The 23,522-nt window shown below is 43.0% G+C and overlaps 1 protein-coding gene across 2 annotated transcripts; it reads right to left on the bottom strand.

Annotated features, from left to right (window-relative positions):
- Positions 1 to 203: 203 nt before the first annotated feature.
- On the bottom strand, positions 204 to 18,318 carry cltb (clathrin, light chain B). Of its 2 annotated transcripts, none has more exons than XM_060901175.1 (5): positions 17,895 to 18,318; positions 13,813 to 13,856; positions 12,006 to 12,123; positions 10,030 to 10,141; positions 204 to 3,693 (listed from the first exon to the last, which is right to left on the bottom strand). In XM_060901175.1, exons 1-5 carry the CDS (start codon positions 18,067 to 18,069, stop codon positions 3,522 to 3,524), a joined length of 621 nt encoding a protein of 206 aa, XP_060757158.1. In that variant the 5' UTR covers positions 18,070 to 18,318; the 3' UTR covers positions 204 to 3,521. The 2 variants fall into 2 exon arrangements, with proteins under 2 accessions (XP_060757158.1, XP_060757159.1); XM_060901176.1 differs by having other exon boundaries at positions 13,813 to 13,853; positions 17,895 to 18,316.
- Positions 18,319 to 23,522: the final 5,204 nt, after the last annotated feature.

Genomic DNA, 23,522 nt, shown 5'->3' with positions numbered 1-23,522 from the left:
ATTTTCACCTAAGCACAATTAACAGTTTGGAAACATTTCTGAAAGTATTCCCCGCTCAAAAACCTGTAAACCTCTCCCACGTCTAACCGTTGGCGGCAAGTGTCGAACATCATGAAATAAACGAAACCTGAGATGATGGTCCAGACAAAACACATGTAAACCCACTCAGTTTCTGACATCCAAGAACCAAATCGAGTCGTGTCTGGAAAACTGTCCCAAAATTTTATTTATAGTTTAGTCAGGCATGAACATAGTCTTTGGCAGCCACAATCTGGTCCGCTGAAAGGCAAGTAACAGTTTTTTTTCTCGTTTTTTAATCTCTGTCTTGGAGAAAAGGCCTCAAAGCTTACATGTACATGATAGTAAATATAAATATCTGTAACATTTGAACACATGCTCGACTAATTATATCTGAACTGGTTTGAGCTGAAATCCTAATTAAAGCAAAGCCTCCTCCAGCTCAAATCTGAAATTTTATCATCGATGCAAGCGAGGCTGAATGGGGAAAAAACACAACCACCAATAAATAATCCACTGAACAAATGACCTACTTAAATATTTTAGTTTTCCAGAAATATTTGTGGGAAATGGGATTTAACTTGATGCAACAGGTGTGATGGAAATAGGAAACTGAGGATGGATACAAGTCTCGAAGTATTGCCAACCTTCCTGAGCTTGGGCAAAAATTATCCAAACGTGCACGAAGCAATATGATGAGCAACAGTATCTCCGAATAGGTTGTTCGCTTCGAACGAAGAGGGAATTCAAAAACGCCCTCGTTTTTGTCAAAGACGATCTGCGAGTTTTCAAATCGGAGCTTTGTCGGAATTGTCGGGTTAGCGCGATTAAAATTATCCCCATGTCATTCTGGTTTGGTTTGGTTCCCCAGACGGTTTACATTTTTGATGTTTCTCATGATCGAACGCAGCTGAATGAATGAGGATGAATACGAATATCAACTTAACACTGTACGCTCTGTTAGATGGGTTCGTCCAGCACTCGCAGAAACGCACACAGTTCAATTCTTTGGTCTGAAACAACCCAGTGTGAAGGTGCTGCCTGGAGAGCGAATGCGTGACGAGAGAAATCGGTTCCTTACGTGTCGATTCAGTGAATCCTTTCTGCCGTCAACGTTGACCGAGTCGCATGTGAGGAGGTAACCGGTAATGTGTAATCTTTGTTCCCATGGAAAGCTCTTCAATTCACCAACTGGACCATGGAGTCAGTGTTGAACAGTGACGATTCTGATCACGATGAATTAAAACGAGTGTTTATTGTATGCACGTTTGTCATGCTGTCGCAGGGCTTTCCCCAAAACGTGGAGATGCGGTGCTCCGCCGCGCTGTCACTCGTACACCAAAAAAAATAAATAAATAAACCCCCCTAGTACCATAAACCGAATGCAGAGTACTTTCTGCACCGAAATATCTCTTCCTAGCGTCTGAAAATGAGTAACTATATAAATCGTCAGTTCTTGTAATATATCATTCTAATCTATCCTGGGACTCAACCCAGAAGTGAAAATACAGGGTTTCACTGCGTGCACTGACTGCCATTCGCAACCACACACAAAACCACGTTCAGTGTTGATCGCTAGATGGCGCTGTTGTGCGATTTAACCTCGTTAAATAATATGCGGGTTTTTTTGTGTGTGCAATAAAATGAAATATTTCTCTGAATTGACTGTTTCCAGTGTTTTCATTTCAAATCTAATTTTGCCTCTTGCATATTTGACAAGGTAAAAGAACAGCAAATTTAAATCATGTTGAATTGTGCCCAAATTAGCACGAGATGCCATCAGAAGGCACTATTTGAAGTCTGAAATTCAAAATTTTCCGGGGGAGCTAGCGGCTAGCCCTTAGGCTGCTGGGCCATAGAAGGTTCACGCTGCACGCTGCATGCTGCACGCTACACGCGTGTAAAGAAAAGTGGACAAACGTAGCATGACTTGCTCTGGGCCATAGAACGGCGTTCACGCTGCACACTTCACGCGTGAAGCGTGAAATGAACATGCACACTTTTTTCTAGGCGTGAAGACGGAAATTCCAGTCAATGCATGCGGTCACCGCCGCGCCAGCCAATCAGAACGGGTCTAGGGAGATAACGCTATGCTTTCAGGGGAAAACTTCAGAAAAAATATAATTGAATGGTATAATTGAAAAATAGTTCTTCATCGGGATTGTCAAGCAGATTATAGAATGTTCGGTGAAATTCACCACGGGTTTCTCTCAGAAGGAAGTGTTCTCGGCTCCAAATTCTGTTCCTTTTTCTCTTCCTCTGTCTCAGTAAAAGCAGAATGAGGCAATCGTCGTCATCCGAAGAGTCCATATTGTTGGTTACTCGGTCAAAGTAGAACAGACGCAACACGTGAACATCCAAGCATGAAGTTTAATGGCCCAGGGTCCGGTTCTTCACGTGAACGTGCAACATGCAGCGTGCAGCGTGAACCTTCTATGGCCCAGCAGCCTTACGGGCCGGGCTCCGCATCAGTTGCACCGCTCTGCTGTTTTTTTTTTTTTTTTTTTCTCCCTCTGGGGAAGCCCTGCTTTGCTGATTTTATTTTTAACAATTATTTCTGACGCAACGTTTTTTTTTTTTAGTGATATCGAATGAATGTTGAGATTTCAGACAAGGATCAACAATGAAAATATCGCAAACCTGACGAAAAAGTGATAATGAGCCATTTGGGAGTCGACTCCGATTCGTGAGCCGAATCAAATGAAAAGGAGGAGCTGAAAAAACCCCTCCTGTGAGTAATCTGTCACTTTCAGGTTGCTGGCTCTCTCAGTGAACGTGTGCTTGAGAATCAAAGCAAACACGACGGGTATTATGGCGCACTGCGAGATTGAAATACTGGATGATTCTCTGACACCAAAAAAAAGTGAACCGTATCGGAAGTTTGGGTCGGCGTTTTGGATAGATGATCAATTGTTGTCTTCAGCCAACATGTTGTGACGTTCCGAGTGTTTAAAAGTGGAACATTCTCAGAATAAGGGAGCCTCCTCATGATCCAGGTCAACGTTTAGCCAATCAAGTTTAAACTGCGCAAAATTTTCCCTTCTGGTCCTTTTTCAAGTTTTTTTTTTGGTCAACATCTGACTGTCGAGGTGGTCATAATGCTTTTGCTGTTTAATATGAACTTACTTCAAGGTTCTGATACGCAACATGTCTTCAAATACAGTGGCGGCATCGTTTCTATCTTTCTGTCCACCCAGAGTCTCGTGTCGGTTTGATCCGCTTTTGATTTTGCTCCGAGGATCACGCTCCTGCACTCGATCCTCAACGACTAGCCGAATCGAGAGGCACAATTCTCCAATTCTTGCATAAAAACAGAAAAATACTTTTCTGTCAGTTGATACAGATGTGTAACAGGGAAGAAAAAAAAAGTTTGAACTCGTTAAACACCTTAAACGATAGACAGAAAGAAAACCCAAACATTTAGTGTGTGCTAAAATAAAGTGCGCGAAGGAAGAGACAGGGATGGAGCGAAGGCGAGACGTGAGGCGGAGTGAGACGAGGTCTTAACGAGCCAGCGGCGTCTGTTTCAGGGAAATGAGGACAGAGCGCATTCGGGACACGTCCTTCGTCTGGCGGCTCGTCTTGGGGTTGAAGTCGCAGAGTCGTGCCACTCTCTCCCACTCGGTGCCTGGGGTGTCGTCGTTACACTCGTTCACAAAGGCGTCCTCTGACGCTCTACACACACACACAATAAAATAATTAGGATGGACATAAAGGCTGCTTTCCTTTCCGCAACACGGAACACATGCCATGCAATTAATATCGTAATTATAAAAATATCGATAGAGATATCTACACACACGACAAACAATGGATTTTTAATTTGTTTACTCTAACCAACCAACCCTGTCGATTCATTCACACATGCACTTTGACCACAGAGATCATCACAACCACTTTATTCAGGACGATCAGCAAGAAGACCTCACACTCGTGACAGGACGTCATTAACGTCCGACGTATGACCAAGTTGCAGAAGAGACTTGAGCTGTCCCCGAAATCACTCGCTCGTTCATTTCTTCTCCCGACTCTATCTCGGGAATTCAAAATCGAGGACTAGAAAGTGTTTCTCCGTTTGGTAAAATGTAAAAACGCTTTCGGACACTACTCCGCCGTGCCGTTATTTACATCGTTACCGTCGCACAATTAAAACGTGCCGGATCAGTCAGCTGGTGGGTTTATAAAATAAATATTTTTTTCGCGGTCCGGTTTCCATCAAATCCTGCGTTCTGATTGGCTGGCGAGCGGATCCGTATCCTACGGTATGGACTCCAGTTACGGACCTCTGGTGACTCACTCGTTCACAACAAACGTAGCAATTTGTCAACATTTATCTTTTTTAATAAGATTTATTTATAAGATTATCAAAAAATCTTATAAATGTTTGCCAGCATTTCTCAGCATAATCGCATTAATTTTACAGCATGGATAGCGATAACGACAGTCTTCACAGTGAAAGCGAGTTTTACTACCCTGAAGAAGAAATAAAAAAACATTTCAAGAGAAAGCTAAAAACCTGTACCTGTTGCTAACGCAGAGCAAAAATATGGCTGAATCCGGAATGACTCAGTTTTGTATAAATAGGGGACTACATAGGCGGCAAAATGTAGTTTTTTTTTCCTGCCATGGAAGTGCACTTGTATACCAAGGAGGAAGCCATTTGCATTACAGCCGTGAATGAAGATCCAAAATGGCGGCTCGGCTCGGTTTTCCCTTTCGGATGCTCTCGTTTTCTGTTAGAATTTGGTAAAGAAAAAAATAAATACATTTACCAGCTTAAGGTCGGTCCGTATCGTGAAATACCATGGCCGAGGTCAGTATTCAAGGCCGAGGTCATGGTATTTCACGATACGGACCTCCCAGCTGGTAAAGAAGACACACATTTTTGATATACAACCCCTGGCAAAAAGTATGGAATCAGCAGTCTTGAATGAGCACTCATTCACACGTTTTATTCTGTAGAACAAACTCAGATCACAAACATGATACAATAATAAAGTCATTCCAAAGTGCACCTTCTTGGCCTTCAGAAACACTAAAAGAAATGAAGAAAAAGCATTGTGGAGGTCAGTAAATGTTACTTTTATAGACCAAGCACAGGGAAAAAAATATGGAATCACTCAATTCTGAGAAAAAAAAATATGGAATCATGAAAAACAGACAAACAAAAGAACATTCAAAACATCACTAGTACTTAGTTGCACCACCTCTGGCTTTTATAACGGCTTGCAGTCTCTTAGGCATGGACTTGAGTGACAAACAGTATTCTTCATCAATCTGGTGCCAACTCTCTTTGATTGCAGTTGCCAGATCAGCTTTGCAGGCCGGAGCCTTGTCGTGGACCATTTTTTTCAATTTCCACCACAAGTTTTCTATTGGGTTGAGATCTGGACTATTTGCAGGCCATGACATTGACTGGATGTGTCTTTCACCAAGGAATGCTTTCACAGTTTTTGCTCTATGGCACGATGCATTGTCATCTTGGAAAATTATTTCATCATCCCCAAACATCAAGGGATAAGAAAACTGTCCAAAATGTCAATGTAATCCTGTGCATTTACTGAAGAAGTAACCACAGCCGTCTCCCCAGTGCCTTTGCCTGACATGCAGCCCCATATCATCAAGGATTGTGGAAATTTGGATGTTTTCTTCAGGCAGTCGTCTTCATAAATCTCACTGGAACGGCACCAAACAAAAGTTCCAGCATCACCTTGTCCAATGCAGATTCGTGATTCATCACTGAAGATAACTTTCATCCAGTCATCCACAGTCCATGATTGCTTCTCCTTAGCCCATTGTAGTCTTGTTCTTTTCTGTTTAGGTGTCAATGATGGTTTTCTTTTAGCTTTCCTAGATGAAAATCCCATTTCCTTGAGGCGATTTCTCACGGTTCGGTCACATACTTGTACATTGACTCCAGCTTCCTCCCATTTATGCTTCATTTGTTTCGTTGTACTTTTTCGGTTTTCAAGACATATGGCCTTAAGTTTTTTGTCTTGACGCTTTGATGTCTACCAGTACGCTTGGCTTTAAAAACCTTCCCATGCTGTTTGTACTTGGTCCGTATTTTAGATACAGCTGACTGTGAACAGCCCACATCTTTGGCAACCATGCGTGAAGAGTTACCTTCTTTAAGAAGTTTGACAAGCCTCTCTTTTGTTTCAAGAGACATCTCTCTTGTTGGAGCCATGATTCTTGCCAATCCACTTGGTCCAGCAGCCCTCCAAGGTGTGATAACTGCGCTGTTTCTAACGAGCAGATCTAATCTGAGGCAGGTGTCAATTTAGGGAAAGGAAATTGACTGGGTGAGTCCTTATTTTCTACCTGAAAATTGAGTGATTCCATATTTTTTTTTCCTCACAATTGAGTGATTCCATATTTTTTTCCCTGTGCTTGGTCTATAAAAGTAACATTTGCTGATTATCACAATGTATTTTCTTCGTTTATTTTAGTGTTTCTGAAGGCCAAGAAGTTGCACTTTGGAAGGACTTTATTATTGTATCATGTTTGTGTTCTACAGAATAAAACGTCTGAATGAGTGCTCATCCAAGACTGGTGATTCCATACTTTTTGCCAGGGGTTGTATATATTAAACTGAGCGCATTTCCCACATTAATAACTACAAAGTACTTTGTGTCTGCTGTATCTATCAGTTCTTTGAAATCAAGGCTGAATACGTTGTTCTTCGCTGATGCCTTTTTATTAAATCAAATCTGAGGCTTTTGATTAATTCCTCGCTCTGCACTCTAACTTTTATTCTTGTATTTTATCCGTCTTGGCTTTTATCCTTTTCCCTTACTATTTTTAATTGGACTTGAATGTCCGTTTCTAACGCGTTTCTTCCTCCGTCCATTCACCCCAACACTTTCTTTTTTTTCTTTCAGTGTGACCGCAACGCATCAGTAAACCTGCTGAGGAGACTACAAACATGGACACCCGGAACTACAAATCCCAAGACACAAAGCGCCCTCTATCTCCAGCTGCTTTCCATTTCCTCTATTACTGGTCCCTCAACTTAAACTCCCAAACACACACAACCCTGCGAAGTATTGTCCTGCTTGCTCAGTACATCCCAAGCCTTGTATCTTTTCTGACTGCTTCTTGTGTTTCTGACCTTTTGTTTCCAGTTTTCGCTCTTTGTCTTTCCTTCTCCAAGTTGTTTGCCGATCGCCCCACCCTTGCTTGTTTTTCCGACTCCGGTTTCTGTCTATCGATTTGGCTTTGACGACGGGCTGCGCTCCGCCCTTCTCCACGCATACATCTGTAAGTGCCCGTGTTCTAACACAATGCATGATGGGATATACTGCTCGGTTAGTGACCATCGGTTGTACGCTACTTTTCACGATGCACTGACGGATCTAGGAGTCCACTATAAACGGTGTAATAAATCTCACTGTACATTCGGACAGCGGTACAAAATGGTGAACTCACTATCTAGTCCACAGGAGTGAGCGATTTCGGACGCAGCGTTAGATTTGCTCAGTATCTCGGTTCCATTTAAATGACTTTGGCAATGAATAAAAAAGAAAAGGCGGTGGCTTTCCGCAAGTCTTTCAGCATGTATTTGATGAAGGCGGGGCAGAATGATGAGGTCACTTGGCTGATTTGTCCTTGGCAGAAATTGACAAGAATGTGACGGGAGACGTACACAAAGCCTATCACATCAGAGTTGGGCTGTTTGTAGAAAGCCTTATCAGCGATCCTAATGCGCAAGCAGACAAAGGAAGAAAGACACACACACACAGAGGCGGAGAGAGTGATTAGATTATGATTAATATTAATGAAAGAGCTTTCAGAGGTCAGTGAACAAAACAGCATTCTGGAATAACAACAATGCACGATTTCAGGAAAAAGAAATCTTGCTTCAGGAAAAATTAAACGGCAGTTCTCCTTTGAATGAGTGACGGGTTTGGGGGAAAATATGCCAGAACCTTCCTGAAATCTATCCTGTCTGACTAACGGCTTGCTAATTTGTCTCAAAGTTCATCAACGTTGGAGTAACCTGGTGCTGAAAACACGTTTTCAGTGCTCTCGATGATGCGAAACCTGTTTTGTTGCCGAAACAAATATCATCTGGTTCTGATACGATTTCTCGAGTTAAGTTGAAAATCAAATGCCAGTTTTTTTTCCCCCCTCTCCTCCTCTTCGTCGTTCATTCCACCTGCCACGTGGAACACATTCAGGACTCGGGGCTTTGTTCAGCCACATGGCGGCTTGTCAACACTTATCAATCCACCTGCTCTACAGGTTGCTTTTGTTTAACCATCGTTGTGACTGAAGCTTTTCGGCACACGAACAAAACCTGACCAGGCTCCTCAGGGCGAGTTTGTGATGACGTGTTCAAGCGCAAGCTGCCTGAACCAGCTGTTCAGTGGAAACGACGTGCTTCCAGAAGCACGTTTTTCGAAATAAAGACCAGGCTCGAGGCTTGTCATCTTGAAACTGTTTGTTTGTTTTTCTCGTGGACACAAAATGAATAGAATTGATTAAAGAAGGAATAACGCACTGTGGACTATTAGGTGAAAACAGGCGATTAAAAATATTACACGTTTTTAACGATGTGTGTAACGCAGCAGGTGATGGTTGCACCACTCTGATGATGTGAGCTCATCCGGCCGACAGGTGATGAGTTTCTGCCATCTTGTGTTCTTTGGCGTCCTTCACATTCCACGAAAATCGCTTCTTCTCTCTCGGTTCTTCATCAGTTTTTATTATTTTTGGCAGGAAAGTCAGGTGTATATATGGCTTCTACCCAAATTTGCATCACTGCAATTAATAATGAAGATATGGAGTAATTAATCAATCCCTAACGAGCAGTTTCCACACGCATCGCTTCTTCTCCCTCAACTCTTCACCGATTTTGATTCTTTCCGGCATGAAGGGAGGAGTACCTCGGGTGTATAACTTCTACCCAGCGTTGCTTCATTACAAGTTATCGACTAATTAAGCCTTAAAGGAACAGTCCACCGTACTTCCATAATGAAATATGCTCTTAGCTGAATTGAGACGAGCTGCTCCGTACCTGTCCGAGCTTTGCGCGACCTCCCAGTCAGTCAGACGCGCTGTCACTCCTGTTAGCAATGTAGCTAGGCTCAGCATGGCCAATGGTATTTTTTGGGGCTGTAGTTAGATGCGATCAAACTCTTCCGCGTTTTTCCTGTTTACATAGGTTTATATGACCAGTGATATGAAACAAGTTCAGTTACACAAATTGAAACGTAGCGATTTTCTATGCTATGGAAAGTGCGCACTATAATGACAGGCGTACTAACACCTTCTGCGCGCTTCGGCAGCGCATTGATACGGAGCTCAGATGTCAATGTGCTGCCGAAGCGCGCAGAAGGTGTTAGTACGCCTGTCATTATAGTGCGCACTTTCCATAGCATAGAAAATCGCCACGTTTCAATTTGTGTAACTGAACTTGTTTCATATCACTGGTCATATAAACCTATGTAAACAGGAAAAACGCGGAAGAGTTTGGTCGCATCTAACTACAGCCCCAAAAAATACCATTGGCCATACTGAGCCTAGCTACATTGCTAACAGGCGTGACAGCGCGTCTGACTGATTGGGAGGTCGCGCAAAGCTCGGACAGGTACGGAGCAGCTCGTCTCAATTCAGATAAGAGCATATTTCATTATGGAAGTACGGTGGACTGTTCCTTTAACGAGCATTTCAAAAAAACTCCAATTCCTCGCCGTTTTGGATTCTTTGTGGCAAATATTTGAGCTGGACTGGTTGAGAAGAGAACCGTGCAAGGTGGCCCGCTTTCGATCCTTCCTTCTGGACTAGACGGGGCCGGAGTGAGCTACGCCCTCATTGACGGTCTCGTTGAAGTTCTTGTCATAAATATGCAGCAGATATAGCAAGACCTGATTGATTGATAAACTAACCTTAAGCCGTAAATACTCTGTGTAAGACCTCACGAGATCTAGTTGAAACCACGTCACCAGAAGAGGACGTCCACTCCTGACACTGCTTCAGTTTCACAATGACGGTGTGGTGAAATACCTGTTGTTGACTTTATTCTTCTCCATTTGCTCCTGCTGGTGAGCGTGCCAGTCCTCCAGCTCCTTCTTTGCCTTCTCCTTCCACTCAGCTTCTGCGGCCTTGGATGCTGAATCTGCAGAGGAAAACAAACACCATCAATCCTCGTGCGCTCCTTAATCAGCCGGTTCAAATTCAGCGGACAGTCTACTACAATGGAAGAGTTCCAGAGCGATTGAAATACCGATTTAGACTGCCGGAATGAAACTTGGACAAGCACAAGTGTCTGAATATTTATTTCCACTTCCTGTCTCTTGAGTTTCATTTTCTCACAAGCTGCAGAGATGCCTACCCCAAATTTTGAATTTCAGTATTCTTGAAAACATTTTTCAGTATTTTGGAATGACTTTCAGTAACATTAATTTATGCGCATTTCCATTATAAGAGGTATATATACCAATATGTTTAACATTTAAATTATTAAAAAGAACTGTTTTGTGTGAATTGAATAAACAAAACGCGAGCAGCCATCTCAACTGAATTTCCACTCAACAAATTTCTAGAGCATACAATATATCACATTTTTATAAATACAATAGTGTTCCCTGTTTGCAGACATTACGGTTGACTACCAATCATTGGTATTGAATGTAACTCCTCAAAAGTATTATATTATATTGCCTGGCAAAATGTTCTACCTGTTAACGGATTCTAATAACATTTTTAAAAAATTTCTTATTTCATGCCAAAGAGAGTCCGACATTGTTATCTTAATGTCCCAATATATAAATACTTCAGCATAATGCTTCAGAAGAGACATTGAATAAAATGACATTTATAATTGTATTTAAAACAGTGGAATGATCAATTTTTTGCCACAATCCCAACAGCACTAATCATAAAATTCTGTTTTTGATCATACTACATGTACATTTGCACTTGCAACACTGAAAAGACTTTGAATTAAAGAAGTACAGCCAGTGTTTGATATTTCAGTGAATAAAAATCAGACATGTAAAAAGAAACTGAATAAGTTTAACTCACATTTCATGGCACTAATCGGCAAGTTCAACTCCAAGCATAGGTCAACCATCACCGCTTCAGCACGGGTCACGTTCCGTGTCTTTTCATCCACAGATTTCGTAAAAACTGCTGGATACCCCCAGATTTACTTTCCGCCTGACTCGCCATTTCAGCATGCTCCATATGTTTGTTTTTTTTTGTAGTTGACATGCCGCCTGCAGTCATCGCGACCACCGTGAGTGATGTTAATGTCAGTTCTACGCAGTTTGCAGTGCGCGTATCCATTGCCCTTTTGACTGGGTGTAATGCACGGCCATTCTACCGTATCGAAAATAGTGCGAACAAATGTGCGGAATCTGCGCATGTCACACACAGCATGTGTGGTTGTCGTAAAAATAAATAGCCGTGAATCGCGCATGGATTGAAAAAGTCGCTTGGACATTTAAAAACAACTCAGTGGAATTTTTTAAGACTTTATAATAATTCCGTACAGAATAACACTGTTTGCCGTAACATCGTATTTACGTAACTTTTCCGTACAAAATACGGCCAATCCGTACTAGTAGGCATCTCTGAAGCTGAGATCGAGACGAAATTTTTGAAAAAGGTATCGACTCGGAAACACCGCTCCAATAATCCGGTACAGTCGTTTCTTTAAATAAGTTGCCCTCAGCAGAGAAAGTAGCTTTACTGTCAGGACAAGTTATTCAGCTCAAAAAGAAAGACAAGAAATGAGACTTTGTCTCCTTGGTTTGGATTTGACTCAGACGAAATCCAACGTCACGCTCAGTGTATCTGCAAACATTTTCATGGAGAACGACGTTCAGTGCCGTCAACGGCCTTCGCTCTTTATCCAACTGTCGGAGATTTCAAACCGAACTAAAATATTATCTGAACTCAGGATAAAATCCCTTGCGTGTCCTGCATGCTACGTGGTCCAGAATCGGGACGAACCGGGCCGTGTTATTGGGTCATACCTAACTGCTCCAGCCGTGTCTTCTGTTCCTCTCTCCACTTGCGTAAACTTTCAGGCTCCTGCCGCTGCACGTCAGCCTGGGCGATGGCCGCATAGCCGTCCGCTCCGTTGTTGGACTCCTGAAGGAACAGTTCAACCAGAAATGACGTTTGCACAAAACATCCCTTTCTTAAATCAGTAACAATATTTATCGCACTTTTCCACGGTACGGTCAGTATCCCGGGTGAGACTCTGAATCAAATTCATCTCGTGTAACCATACCTGTGTGATTTTCTTTCACACAAAAAGCTGATTTTTTTTTTTTTTTTGGCTTACAAGATTGACATTGATGCCTTTGCTGTCTTCCTTCACTGAGTAAACTACCAAATCCAAGACAAGCGTGCCAATAAAAAGAGAAAAATCGTACGACTATGTTTAAAAGTAGACGGCTTTTCAATCCCATAAAATCTGTGAAACGTGGTCATTGTGATAGATGTTTATTTCTGTAACATCTTTCAAAATATCAGGCCGTTCTGTTCTGTGGCTGGGAAGTTATTTAATTTGAGGGGATTAAAGCAAATAATGTGCATGAAATCACTCGCTTTGCGCAGTCAAGCAGACAGAGGAAGTCTGTGTGTGTGCACAGGTTTACCTTTGAGCATGCACTGACAGTTCCATCATTCTGCTGCTAAACGAACAGCTGATCACACCGAGGTGCTCGCTGAGCGCCGATATTTATTAGTTTGGTCCTGCGTTTCCTTTCCTTCGTATAGAACATAACGGTTTTTTTTCTCACTTCCCGTTACTGTAGTCGGTCTTTCACGTTTCATTCGCACGCTCACGTCCTCCATTTTTCTCTCTTGTTTCAAATTTGTATCCCACAATGCCTTGCGCGAATGGGGAAAGCCCACTATGTCATGCATGACGTCGTGTCTTGAATCGGGTCACGGCGAAGCAGGAAAAAACAGCGGAGAATTTAGGGCCACGTGGCTCTAAATTCATTCATTGTTCTATTTAAAATAATAATAAAATTGGCAGTGTGTGATTCGAATTCAGTAGCTTTCAGTCCATTAAATAAAAACAAATCGGGTGTTGGGAAAAATTCTATTCATGACCTACACTTAAATCTGAAAGGCAATCTACCTTTAAATACAGTTTAATGGAAAAAAAAAACGTTTACTTCTCTAAATCTCATGATCTGTTCTTCCATGCCGACTTGCGAAAGGTATGTTAGACCCTGAATAGCGAACGGGAAGAACAGCAAGTCGGGAGCGGATATACTGACAGAAAAGGCATTAAATTTCAGCAACAAGAAACATTTCTGTGGTGGAATAATATCATGAAACAGAATTGCATTTTACGGTCAATTTTGGACGGCGGAAAAAGACGAGACGTTTTGGCAGATGACTAAAGATCTTTGGATAGGAACCAACAATCTTTGCAAACAGCCATTCTGTGGTCTGCATTATATCAAGCTCCACCCATAAGTCATGATTCGGTGAATTTTGGAGACCAAATTCAACCCAGTATGGGCACATCCTCCTCTTTAATATCAGCCACTTGGTCAGAAAATACAATCTGAGAAATCACAAGCACAGAGCTGACTGATCCTTTAAAACATCGCTGGTTAAGAAAGCATTTCCAGGAACGAGTAACGGCAAAACGATCCATTCGACCGGTCTGCGTCTGGTGGAAAAGGACATGGTCCTGGTTTACGAGGAAACAGACCGAGCAACAGTCCAGCCTCATCGAGTTGACCAAGTCAAATCGTTAAAAATTAGATATTCAAAGTGTGTCTTCTGCAGATAAAGTAAATGCACAACCCTTACCTGAAACAGGTCTCCATTCATAGTTGCTCCTCCAAACTCATCTGCTTTGGGGGGGGGGGGGGGGGGGAGAAAAAGTTACAGATCAGCTTTTGCTCTTCTCAAGCAATGGTTTGACTGTTAAAGATTCGGAAAAGACAAAAGGAGCGTCACTGGTATCCTGAAAATCCTGTTTGGCTGCTAGTCAAGATGCTTACGGTAGCTGGAGTTGAGGAATCTTTACATACGTGTCAAAATGATAAACCAGCACAATTATACAAAAAAAAAACCCTGAAAATGTTAATATCTCAAGTGTGAAAGATTCAAAATGGCATTTCTGGGATAAACGCGATAAAAACGTGGACTTAAAGATTCAGGTCCATTCAGGCTGTGTCTTTGTGTCCGACAAGATCTTGGAGATATTCAGTAGATTCTTGTCTTCGGTCTTCACTTGACTTACTTCACAGTCTTACTTTCTTATAATTATTGCTTACTTTTTTATTTGAGCACGGTGATGGAAATCACAACACACCATGAACAAATTATTATATTTAGAGGTTCAAGCACCAAAGACATCTTGAACCATCAATGGAAAGTTCAGGAACAGAAACAGTCTGGCTCCAAAAATGTTCAAGGACTGAGAAGGTCTGAGGGATTTATTTTCCAGTTAAAAGCCCTATTCGGACGGGGTTAACTTGAAATTAGGTCCTCTGCGATTTTTTTATTTCCATCCAGATCGGCCCTGTCGCTGTCCCCCGCCCCCCGAAGCTACTTTTCATCCAACAGGGAACGGGTTCTTGAACAGGTTCCATTTAGGAATCTTGGTGCTGGATAGCAAACCAGCCCACGCTTTCACCAGTTTTGAGCGAAACCCTTGTAATCAAGGAGGGCGTGCCGTGAACGGACAGTGCTGCACAATTCACAATGAAAGTAAACAGACAGAGCAGGATCACGGAGTCCACCAACTATCAGCGAGATTTTGTTCCGTTATTGCAGATTTGCTTTTCGTTCCCTTTTCCCCTCTCCAGTTACTTTCGCCATTGCTCCGCTCCACTTCCTCTCCAAACAAACAATGCCCGCTGACGTCATCACAATTCGCCCTGGAAAACCAGCGATATTTTGGTTCCAACTCTTCAGGTTGGGAAGCAGGTTATTTTTGGTCAAAATGCTCCAAGTGGGTCAAGATTTGGTGCACGAACCAGAACGGAACCAGTTCCCTGTTGGTGTAAAAGGGCTCTGAGAGAATTACAGGCGGAGTTCCGTCCTGTTTTTCACCAAATTCAGTTTGGTCTCAAAGTTTTAGTCTGGATAGTCTGTGGTTTTCTTCACACACAACATCTCTTGGTGGAAAATATTTGAGTGCTGCCATTTCCTGAATCACGTGTCGTCCCACGAGCCTCAGCGGTCCTCCTGCAGGTATTAAACAGTTCCTGAATCGCAAAACCAAAAGGCGCATGTTTTCAAAGAGGCACTCAACCAGAAACTTGGTCTGAGCAGGAATACCTCAATTCCACGTGATCTCCGAAAGCATTTTCAGGAGGAGAAAGAAACCATTAACAAAAGCAGTGGAACCTTCGCCGGTTCCTTAAATATCGAACGTTAATATTTGACACAGGTATCCAGAGCGAGAAAAAAAATACAACCAAGACGAAACCTCGTCCCGATCTGACCGTTTCATGACTGGGGACAATGAGAAGAAAGACGCTGACGAACCGTATGGGAATAAACTCACAGAGGACAGGACTTAGTCCTGCCTGATAACCTAATCAATCCGAATAGGGCTTCAGAGGAACAACACTATTGGGAAGGACAGTGTGAGAAGGGGTGTGCAAACTTTTGAGCTTGGTTTGAAAAATAACTGCTGACTTGGTTCTTGTAATAATTAAGTTATAACAGGTGATATATGATTCAATGTCCATCAAATGACAAAGAAACATTTTAGCTTCAAGTCAGTATGAGCTCATTATAATACACTACCGTTCAAAAGTTTGGGGTCACCCAGACAATTTTGTGTTTTCCATGAAAAGTCACACTTTTATTTACCACCATAAGTTGTAAAATGAATAGAAAATATAGTCAAGACATTTTTCTGGCCGGGCGGCACGGTGGTGTAGTGGTTAGCACTGTCGCCTCACAGCAAGAAGGTCCGGGTTCGAGCCCTGTGGCCGGCGAGGGCCTTTCTGTGCGGAGTTTGCATGTTGTCCCCGTGGGTTTCCTCTGGGTGCTCCGGTTTCCCCCACAGTCCAAAGACATGCAGGTTAGGTTAACTGATGACTCTAAATTGATCGTAGGTGTGAATGTGAGTGTGAATTAGCCTGGGCCCGCCCATCCTAAGTGTGACGCAACACGAGGGCCTGTTCCGAGCTTAGTCTGGCCAGGCAGGCTATCTACAGCATTTCCAAGCTCCCGAAAAATCGGGAACCAATCAACTTTGAGCATCTCCAACGGCCCTGGGTAGAGGCGTGTTCAAGGCAGTGACGTAGTAGAACTGCGACCGGAAGCCATAGATTGTTTACAGAATCTATGCCGGAAGCGCTTCATTCACATCACGAACAAGGAGCAGCAGCAAGCCTTTGACACAGCGGTAGATGCTGTATTGAAAGCATTCAACGGGAAGTTCTCATTGAAAACGGAGCAAAGAGCAGCCCTGGAGGTATTTATTGAAAGGAAGGACGTTTTCGCCTTGCTCCCGACCAGCTTCGGTAAGAGTTTAATCTACCAGTTAGTCCCGTTGTGTCGCATACGTCAGAGGAAAGAGTGATGTGATTGGTTTAAGCTTCGTCACAGCCTTTTCTGGCTTCGACCAGTAGCAAACTGAGGCATTTCAGGGAAGCGGGTCAACCACGGGCTCTGGGAAACGGTTTGGCTTAATAGCTTGGCCAGACCAAATTCTCGCAGAGCTTTGAAGTCGCGTTAGCCAGGCTAAGTGTGAATGGTTGTCTGTGTCTATGTGTCAGCCCTGTGATGACCTGGCAACTTGTCCAGGGTGTACCCCGCCTTTCGCCCGTAGTCAGCTGGGATAGGCTCCAGCTTGCCTGCGACCCTGTAGAACAGGATAAAGCGGCTGGAGATAATGAGATGAGATTTTTCTGGCCATTTTGAGCATTTAATCGACCCCACAAATGTGATGCTCCAGAAACTCAATCTGCTCAAAGGAAGGTCAGTTTTATAGCTTCTCTAAAGAGCTCAACTGTTTTCAGCTGTGCTAACATGATTGTACAAGGGTTTTCTAATCATCCATTAGCCTTCTGAGGCAATGAGCAAACACATTGTACCATTAGAACACTGGAGTGAGAGTTGCTGGAAATGAGGACTCCCTCAAGTGAATGACGCATGAAATGGAATGACGAATGACAGGGAGTAAATTTGAACAATAAATGGTCCCTTGTCATTCAGATTCTTACAAATGGAATAACGACTGAAATCTTTAGTTTTAGACCCTCCCTAGGATAAGATAAGTGGGTGCTTGGTGGGATATCAGCTTTTACAAATGGAATGACAGGGTTTCTATATGTATTGACTTACTTTGAGCTAATGTTGTCAGTGATATCACCACATACTTTGAGGCAATGTTATGTTATGTATAGAGGCCAGAAACGGGCCTCTATACACCTATGGAGATATTGCACCAAAAACCAGACATTTGCAGCTAGAATAGTCATTTAGCACATTAGCAATGTATAGAGTGGATTTCTGATTAGTTTAAAGTGATCTGCATTGAAAAGAACAGTGCTTTTCTTTCAAAAATAAATAAGGACATTTCAAAGTGACCCCAAACTTTTGAACGGTAGTGTATATGTAATAACACACGTTTGTGAGAATTAATGAGTAGTTAACTAGACTAATGAGCTTGAGTCCTGAGGAGAAGGTGGTTCTGTGGAGGAATAGCTACGTAGCTAACGAGCTATCTGAGGTAAAGGATGCTAGGCTACTTCGCGTTAGCCATTTAGCTCGAGTCGAAAGTGTGAATTTAGAACAGATATGACGCGAATATTTAATAAGAACTTGGTTGAAAGTTATTATTTGTTTAAAAATAAATAAATGAAAGCTTTATTCGGGTGTTTGTTGAGCTGCGGTAGCTAGCCGGCTGATTAGCACAGCGTTACCTTGGAGAGAGTTGGGGCTGGAATGTGCCGGTTGGGGTTCCTGTTGGTCGCGCGCTGCGAACTGGAAGCCGAAGCCGTTCTCATCGTCCTCGAGGCCGGCGATCTCGTGCTGCTGCTGCGCGAGGAACTCGGCCGCGGGGTCTTCTTCCGCGTGCACTCCGAACGCGTCGGCCATTTTACACACTCTCTGACTCTCACTCACTCACTCCAGCTGTGGTGCGGTCTGTCTTTTCCCCTCTTTTCTTTCTTTCTTTCTTTCTTTCTCTCCGCTGTTTGTTATTCTATAAAAACAAACACAGCTCACACTTTCCACACGAAACACTTGATTTCTCTTCGCTCTGTCCTTCAGCAGCAGGTGCGAAACCCTCACCGGCCGCGTCCCAAATCACTCATCAAAGTGCACTCGACGACTGACACTGCAGAATTCCTGATTCCGCGTCCAACCGAATGAAAATCCGGAAACAAGCTGTGCACCTGATTTACTGTGTTCTGTCTCCATCTAGTGGCCGTCTGTGGAACTGAACTGAAAGTCCGTCCAGCCATGATCTGTAGGGTTGTTTTACAATCAGGGTACGCAAGCTCATCTCATCTCATTATCTCTAGCCGCTTTATCCTGTTCTACAAGGTCGCAGGTGAGCTGGAGCCTATCCCAGCTGACTACGGGCGAAAGGCGGGGTACACCCTGGACAAGTCGCCAGGTCATCACAGGGCTGACACAGACAACCATTCACACTCACATTCACACCTACGGTCAATTAATGCTGCGTTCACACTTATACCGGTACGATAGTGGTATAACTGTATCGATACAAAGTATACCGGTACAATTTAGTGCATCTGTCCACACTAGCGAGAAATGTTTGCGGTTTTCTTTCACGGTTGTTGAAATGCACGTGCGCGAAATGTTTCCGTAGTTACCGAGTAACTTCCTTCCGAGAATATGGCGGATGAAACAATGTGTGTGTGTGCTTTTTGTTGTTAATGTACAGTCTGTATTTCTGGTGGTCATTTATTCAGTCGAATCGTATAAAACGCGCGAGGCAGTTGAGAAAGAAACAAACGAATCTCCGTTCTTCACTATTTTATTCAGCGAAGACATCGATTGACGTGTGTGACTTTGCACATGCGCATTATATTTGTATCGATACAGAACCGCTTCATCTGTCCACACTACAGCGAAGCGCTACAGTACTGATACTGTACCGGTACGAAACCCATACATTTGTGGGTTTCGTATCGATACAGTTATACCGCTACAGTACCGGTATAGTTGCTAGTGTGGACAGGTGTTGCGGTACGAAAGTAGTATCGGATCGGTACAAAATCCCTAGTGTGGACAGGGTATTAGAGTCACCAGTTAACTTAACCTGCATGTCTTTGGACTGTGGGGGAAACCCACGCGGACACGGGGAGAACATGCAAACTCCACACAGAAAGGACCTCGCCGGCCACGGGGCTCGAACCCGGACCTTCTTGCTGTGAGGCGACAGCGCTAACCACTGCACCACCGTGCCGCCCCATTTTAGAAGTGAGGGGGACAAATTGCTCAGAGGTCTATTGAGTGATTTATCATCCTCTCACATTCAATTGCACCTCTCCTTAGCAGCTAAAGAACCACATAACCACAAACAGCACAGCACCAGGGAACCGACTTTAGGTCTTTAAAATGATATACTATCAAAATCTAAAGTCTAAATCTATAAAGTAAAATTTATAAGGGTTGTTTTACAATCAGGGTACGCAAGCTAAAAATCACATTTAACACTTATTATCTTCAATATCAAAAGGCTTGACTAAATAAACTTGGTTGTTTATTGTAGCCCTGTGATAGCACTATTTACCATGCAAAAAAAATTTTGGTGATAACGTTATTTTTGGTGAATGTATGGCAATATATGTCATATTTAGCAAAATTACTCGTGTCATTTAGAAAAAGTGCTTTTTTGACCACGGGTAGCTCCAAAAGAGATGCACTTAAATCATTCTTTATACCATAAAACACATATTTGGTTCCATATCATTGGAAACATAGTTAAGTTTTAATGTTGAATGCCAGTAAATTTTCAGACTATTTTGATCAAATTAGTGTCAAAAAAATGTCCTCTCCGAGACAGCTAATTTTTCAATATAAAATAACACATCTAAAATGGTTATTTTCATCCTAAAATGTGGTCAAGATATTGGGACAAAAATATTAGAGACAACCAACACAAAGCTTACAGCCTTATATTTAAAAGCACTATGGAAGTAGTGGATTCTGAATTGTCAAAAAAAAAAAAAGTCCTCTCCGAGAATCACTTCATTTGTTTCTCCCATCTTAAAGCAGATTACACAAAACTACCATACACACATGCCAAAAAATTACCTGAAATCTGTTCTTTAACTTGTCCTTCACTTAAAAACTGGTACAAGAACCAGTTTGAATCAATTTGAATTTTGGACCCCTGTGACACAAACTTTGTACCCTGATTGTAAAACAACCCTGTAGCCAATTATCCTGTCCTACAGGGTCGCAGGCAAGCTGGAGCCTATCCCAGCTGACTATAGCCCAGGGGCGTAGCCATCATTTTAGAAGTGAGGGGAACAAATTGTTCAGAGGTCTATTGAGTGATTTATCATCCTCTCGCATTCAGTTGCACCTCTCTTTAGCAGCTAAAGAACCACATAACCACAAACAGCACAGCACCAGGGAACCGACTTTAGTTCTTTAAAATGATATACTATCAAAATCTAAAGTCTAAAGCTATAAAGTAAAATTTATAAATAGAATCAAGAATAGTAGTAGTGACATAGCTAGTTATATTCTCTTCTCACCTGTGACCCTGCATAATCATCCCTGTTGGCCTCTGGTCCACTGTCTCCTCTCTCACCCTGCTCTTTCTATTGTGGCAATAAAGATTAAAAAATATGTGGAAAGCAACATTTTGAAATAGAATTAGGAATACAGTCATAATAATCAGCAAATTCATGTACTTTAAACTTGAACTACCACAAAAAATAAATTAAATCTTTACAAAAATAACAGTCAAAGGAACACATCCATTTATATTCTTATTTTCTACCCAGAAGTGAGTAATCTGAGAGTAGCCAAAATAGTAACGTTACTCAAGTAAGAGGATTGTTACTTTAGAATAATATTACTCAAGTAAAAGTAAAACATATTTTGCAACAAAACAACTCTTAAGAGTACAATTTATCCAAAAAGTTACTCAAGTAAATGTAACGGAGTAAATGTAACTAGTTACTACCGCCTCTAAGTTAGCTAGCTAGCTTAACTAACTAAATTGACATCTATTTGTCATCTTTTAGCTAAACATTATCGACATTCAGGTTGTCTGTGTCTTGTGTCAGCCCTGTGATGACCTAGCGACTTGTCCAGGGTGTACCCCGCCTTTCGCCCGTAGTCAGCTGGGATAGGCTCCAGCTTGCCTGCGACCCTGGAGAACAGGATAAAGCGGCTACAGATAATGAGATGAGATGAGACTATCTACATTTAACAGCATTACTCAACTTACACGGTTTGTTTGGAGAAAACTGTCTAAAGTCTTTAGCCTCTTGGCTGGTTTGCTGAACATACAGAAGCACTGCCCAGATCTGAATCATACCAAAGATACTCATACAATATTTTCTAAAGCGTCTCTGATCACACACGACAGCGGTGTTTGTTTGCCGCCTTAGCTCCGCCTGCTCATGATGCGTTTAGAGGCGGCTCGGAAAAACGCGTTTCCACATGTTAAAAATGAATTGAGTGGTTGTAATGGCTGTAAAAAGTGCGGGGGACAGAGGGCACAAATACAAGAAGTGCGGGGGACATGTCCCCCGCGTCCGCTACGCCCATGCTATAGCCAGTATCTCATTGGGCTGCGACTAGTTGGAAACACAACAATTGCGATAAAATATGCGAATTGGCAACAATTTTCACTTGGAATCACACTGAATTGATATTCGCATATTTTCCCGCAATTGTTGTGAATCCAACTAGTCGCAGCCCGGCTTTCCCTCGGCAGGCAGGGAAGTACAGGAAGCCTCACGGAAACTGACTTGAGAAGGGTTAGTGACGGCTTTGCGACACATTTGCGGCTATTTTGAGAAATTTTGTCGCACTAATTTTTTGAACATGTTAAAAATTTCAGCGACAAAGGAGCGACACTTTGCGACAAAATTGAGAAGCCCTGCGAATGTTTCAAGACACTTTTGAAACTCTCTCGCGAATGATGTTCGCAATTTGTCGCAAGCTGTTGCAGCCCAGTGAGATGCTAGCTTATGGGCGAGAGGCGGGGTACAACCTGGACAAGTCGCCAGGTTATCGCAGGGCTGACACATAGAGACAAATGACCATTCACATTAACACCTACGGTCAATTTAGAGGCACCAATTAGCCTAATTCGTATGCCTTTGGACTGTGTGGGAAACCGGAGCACCCCCACAGACACGGAGAGGACATGCAAACTCCACACGGAAAGGCCCTTGTCGGCCGCTGGGCTCGAACCCAGGACCTTCTTGCTGTGAGGTGACAGTGCTAACCACGACACCACCGTGCCGCCCTGAACTGAAAGTCTTTCTTCAGTTTCAGAGTCACAGTGAACACACCAGACACCAGAACTTCAATCATCTTCAGTGTGGTCAGAGTGACTGCACTCAGCTTCTGGATTCATCACATTAATTAATCTGTCACTGATTGATTATTTTCCCATTCCAGCACACCCAAATCAAGCAAGTGTTTATAATTTTTTGTTCACTTCACCTGGTCTGTGATCACCACGTCACTTGTCAAGAAGGCACAGCAACGTCTGCACTTCCTGCGTAGGATGAAAAGAGCCCACCTGCCCCTGTCCATCCCTACTATGTTCTACAGAAACACCCTAGAGAGCATTCTAACCAGCTTCATCTCTGTGTGGTGTGGAGGCTGCAGCTCTTCTGACTGGAAGAATGTGAGGAGAGCGGTGAGGACCGCAGAGAAAATCATTGGGACTTCTCTTCCCTCCATTCAGGACATTGCACCAAGGCGTTGCATGTCTTGAGCCACTAACATCATCAGTGACCCCTCACACCCTCATTATGGACTGTTCTCCCCTCTGGGCTCTGGAAAGAGGTTCCGCAGCATTAGGTGCAGGACCACCAGATTCTGTAACAGCTTTTTCCCCCAGGCCACCAGACTGCTGAACTCCAAATCCAAACTCTAAACTTCTATTTATAACTTGAACATTCCAAATTCCACAGGTCACTTTTTACTCCTGCACTTTATAATATTTCTGCTGCTGCATGATTTTATTTAATACTCTACATATTTATTTCTGGGCGGCACGGTGGTGTAGTGGTTAGCACTGTCGCCTCACAGCACGCCTTTCTGCGTGGAGTTTGCATGTTCTCCCCGTGTCCGCGTGGGTTTCCTCCGGGTGCTCCAGTTTCCCCCACAGTCCAAAGACATGCAGGTTAGGTTAACTGGTGACTCTAAATTGAGCGTAGGTGTGAATGTGAGTGTGAATGGTTGTCTGTGTCTATGTGTCAGCCCTGTGATAACCTGGCGACTTGTCCAGGGTGTACCCCGCCTTTTGCCCGTAGTCAGCTGGGATAGGCTCCAGCTTGCCTACGACCCTGTAGAACAGGATAAAGCGGCTAGAGATAATG

The sequence above is a fragment of the Neoarius graeffei genome, chromosome 20, assembly GCF_027579695.1.
Source record: "Neoarius graeffei isolate fNeoGra1 chromosome 20, fNeoGra1.pri, whole genome shotgun sequence".
NCBI lineage: Eukaryota > Metazoa > Chordata > Actinopteri > Siluriformes > Ariidae > Neoarius > Neoarius graeffei.
This window is presented reverse-complemented; position numbering and strand designations above follow the sequence as displayed.

What these genes read in the sequence shown, in the direction of transcription:
- cltb (XM_060901175.1), bottom strand. Translation starts at nt 18,069, where the DNA reads ATGGCCGACGCGTTCGGAGTGCACGCGGAAGAAGACCCCGCGGCCGAG. An exon ending in CAGCCCCAACTCTCTCCAAG is followed by an intron (nt 13,857 to 17,894) that starts GTAACGCTGTGC and finishes CCCCCCCCAAAG; the next exon opens with CAGATGAGTTTGGAGGAGCA. An exon ending in AAGAATAAAGTCAACAACAG is followed by an intron (nt 3,694 to 10,029) that starts GTATTTCACCAC and finishes GTGTGTGTGTAG; the next exon opens with AGCGTCAGAGGACGCCTTTG.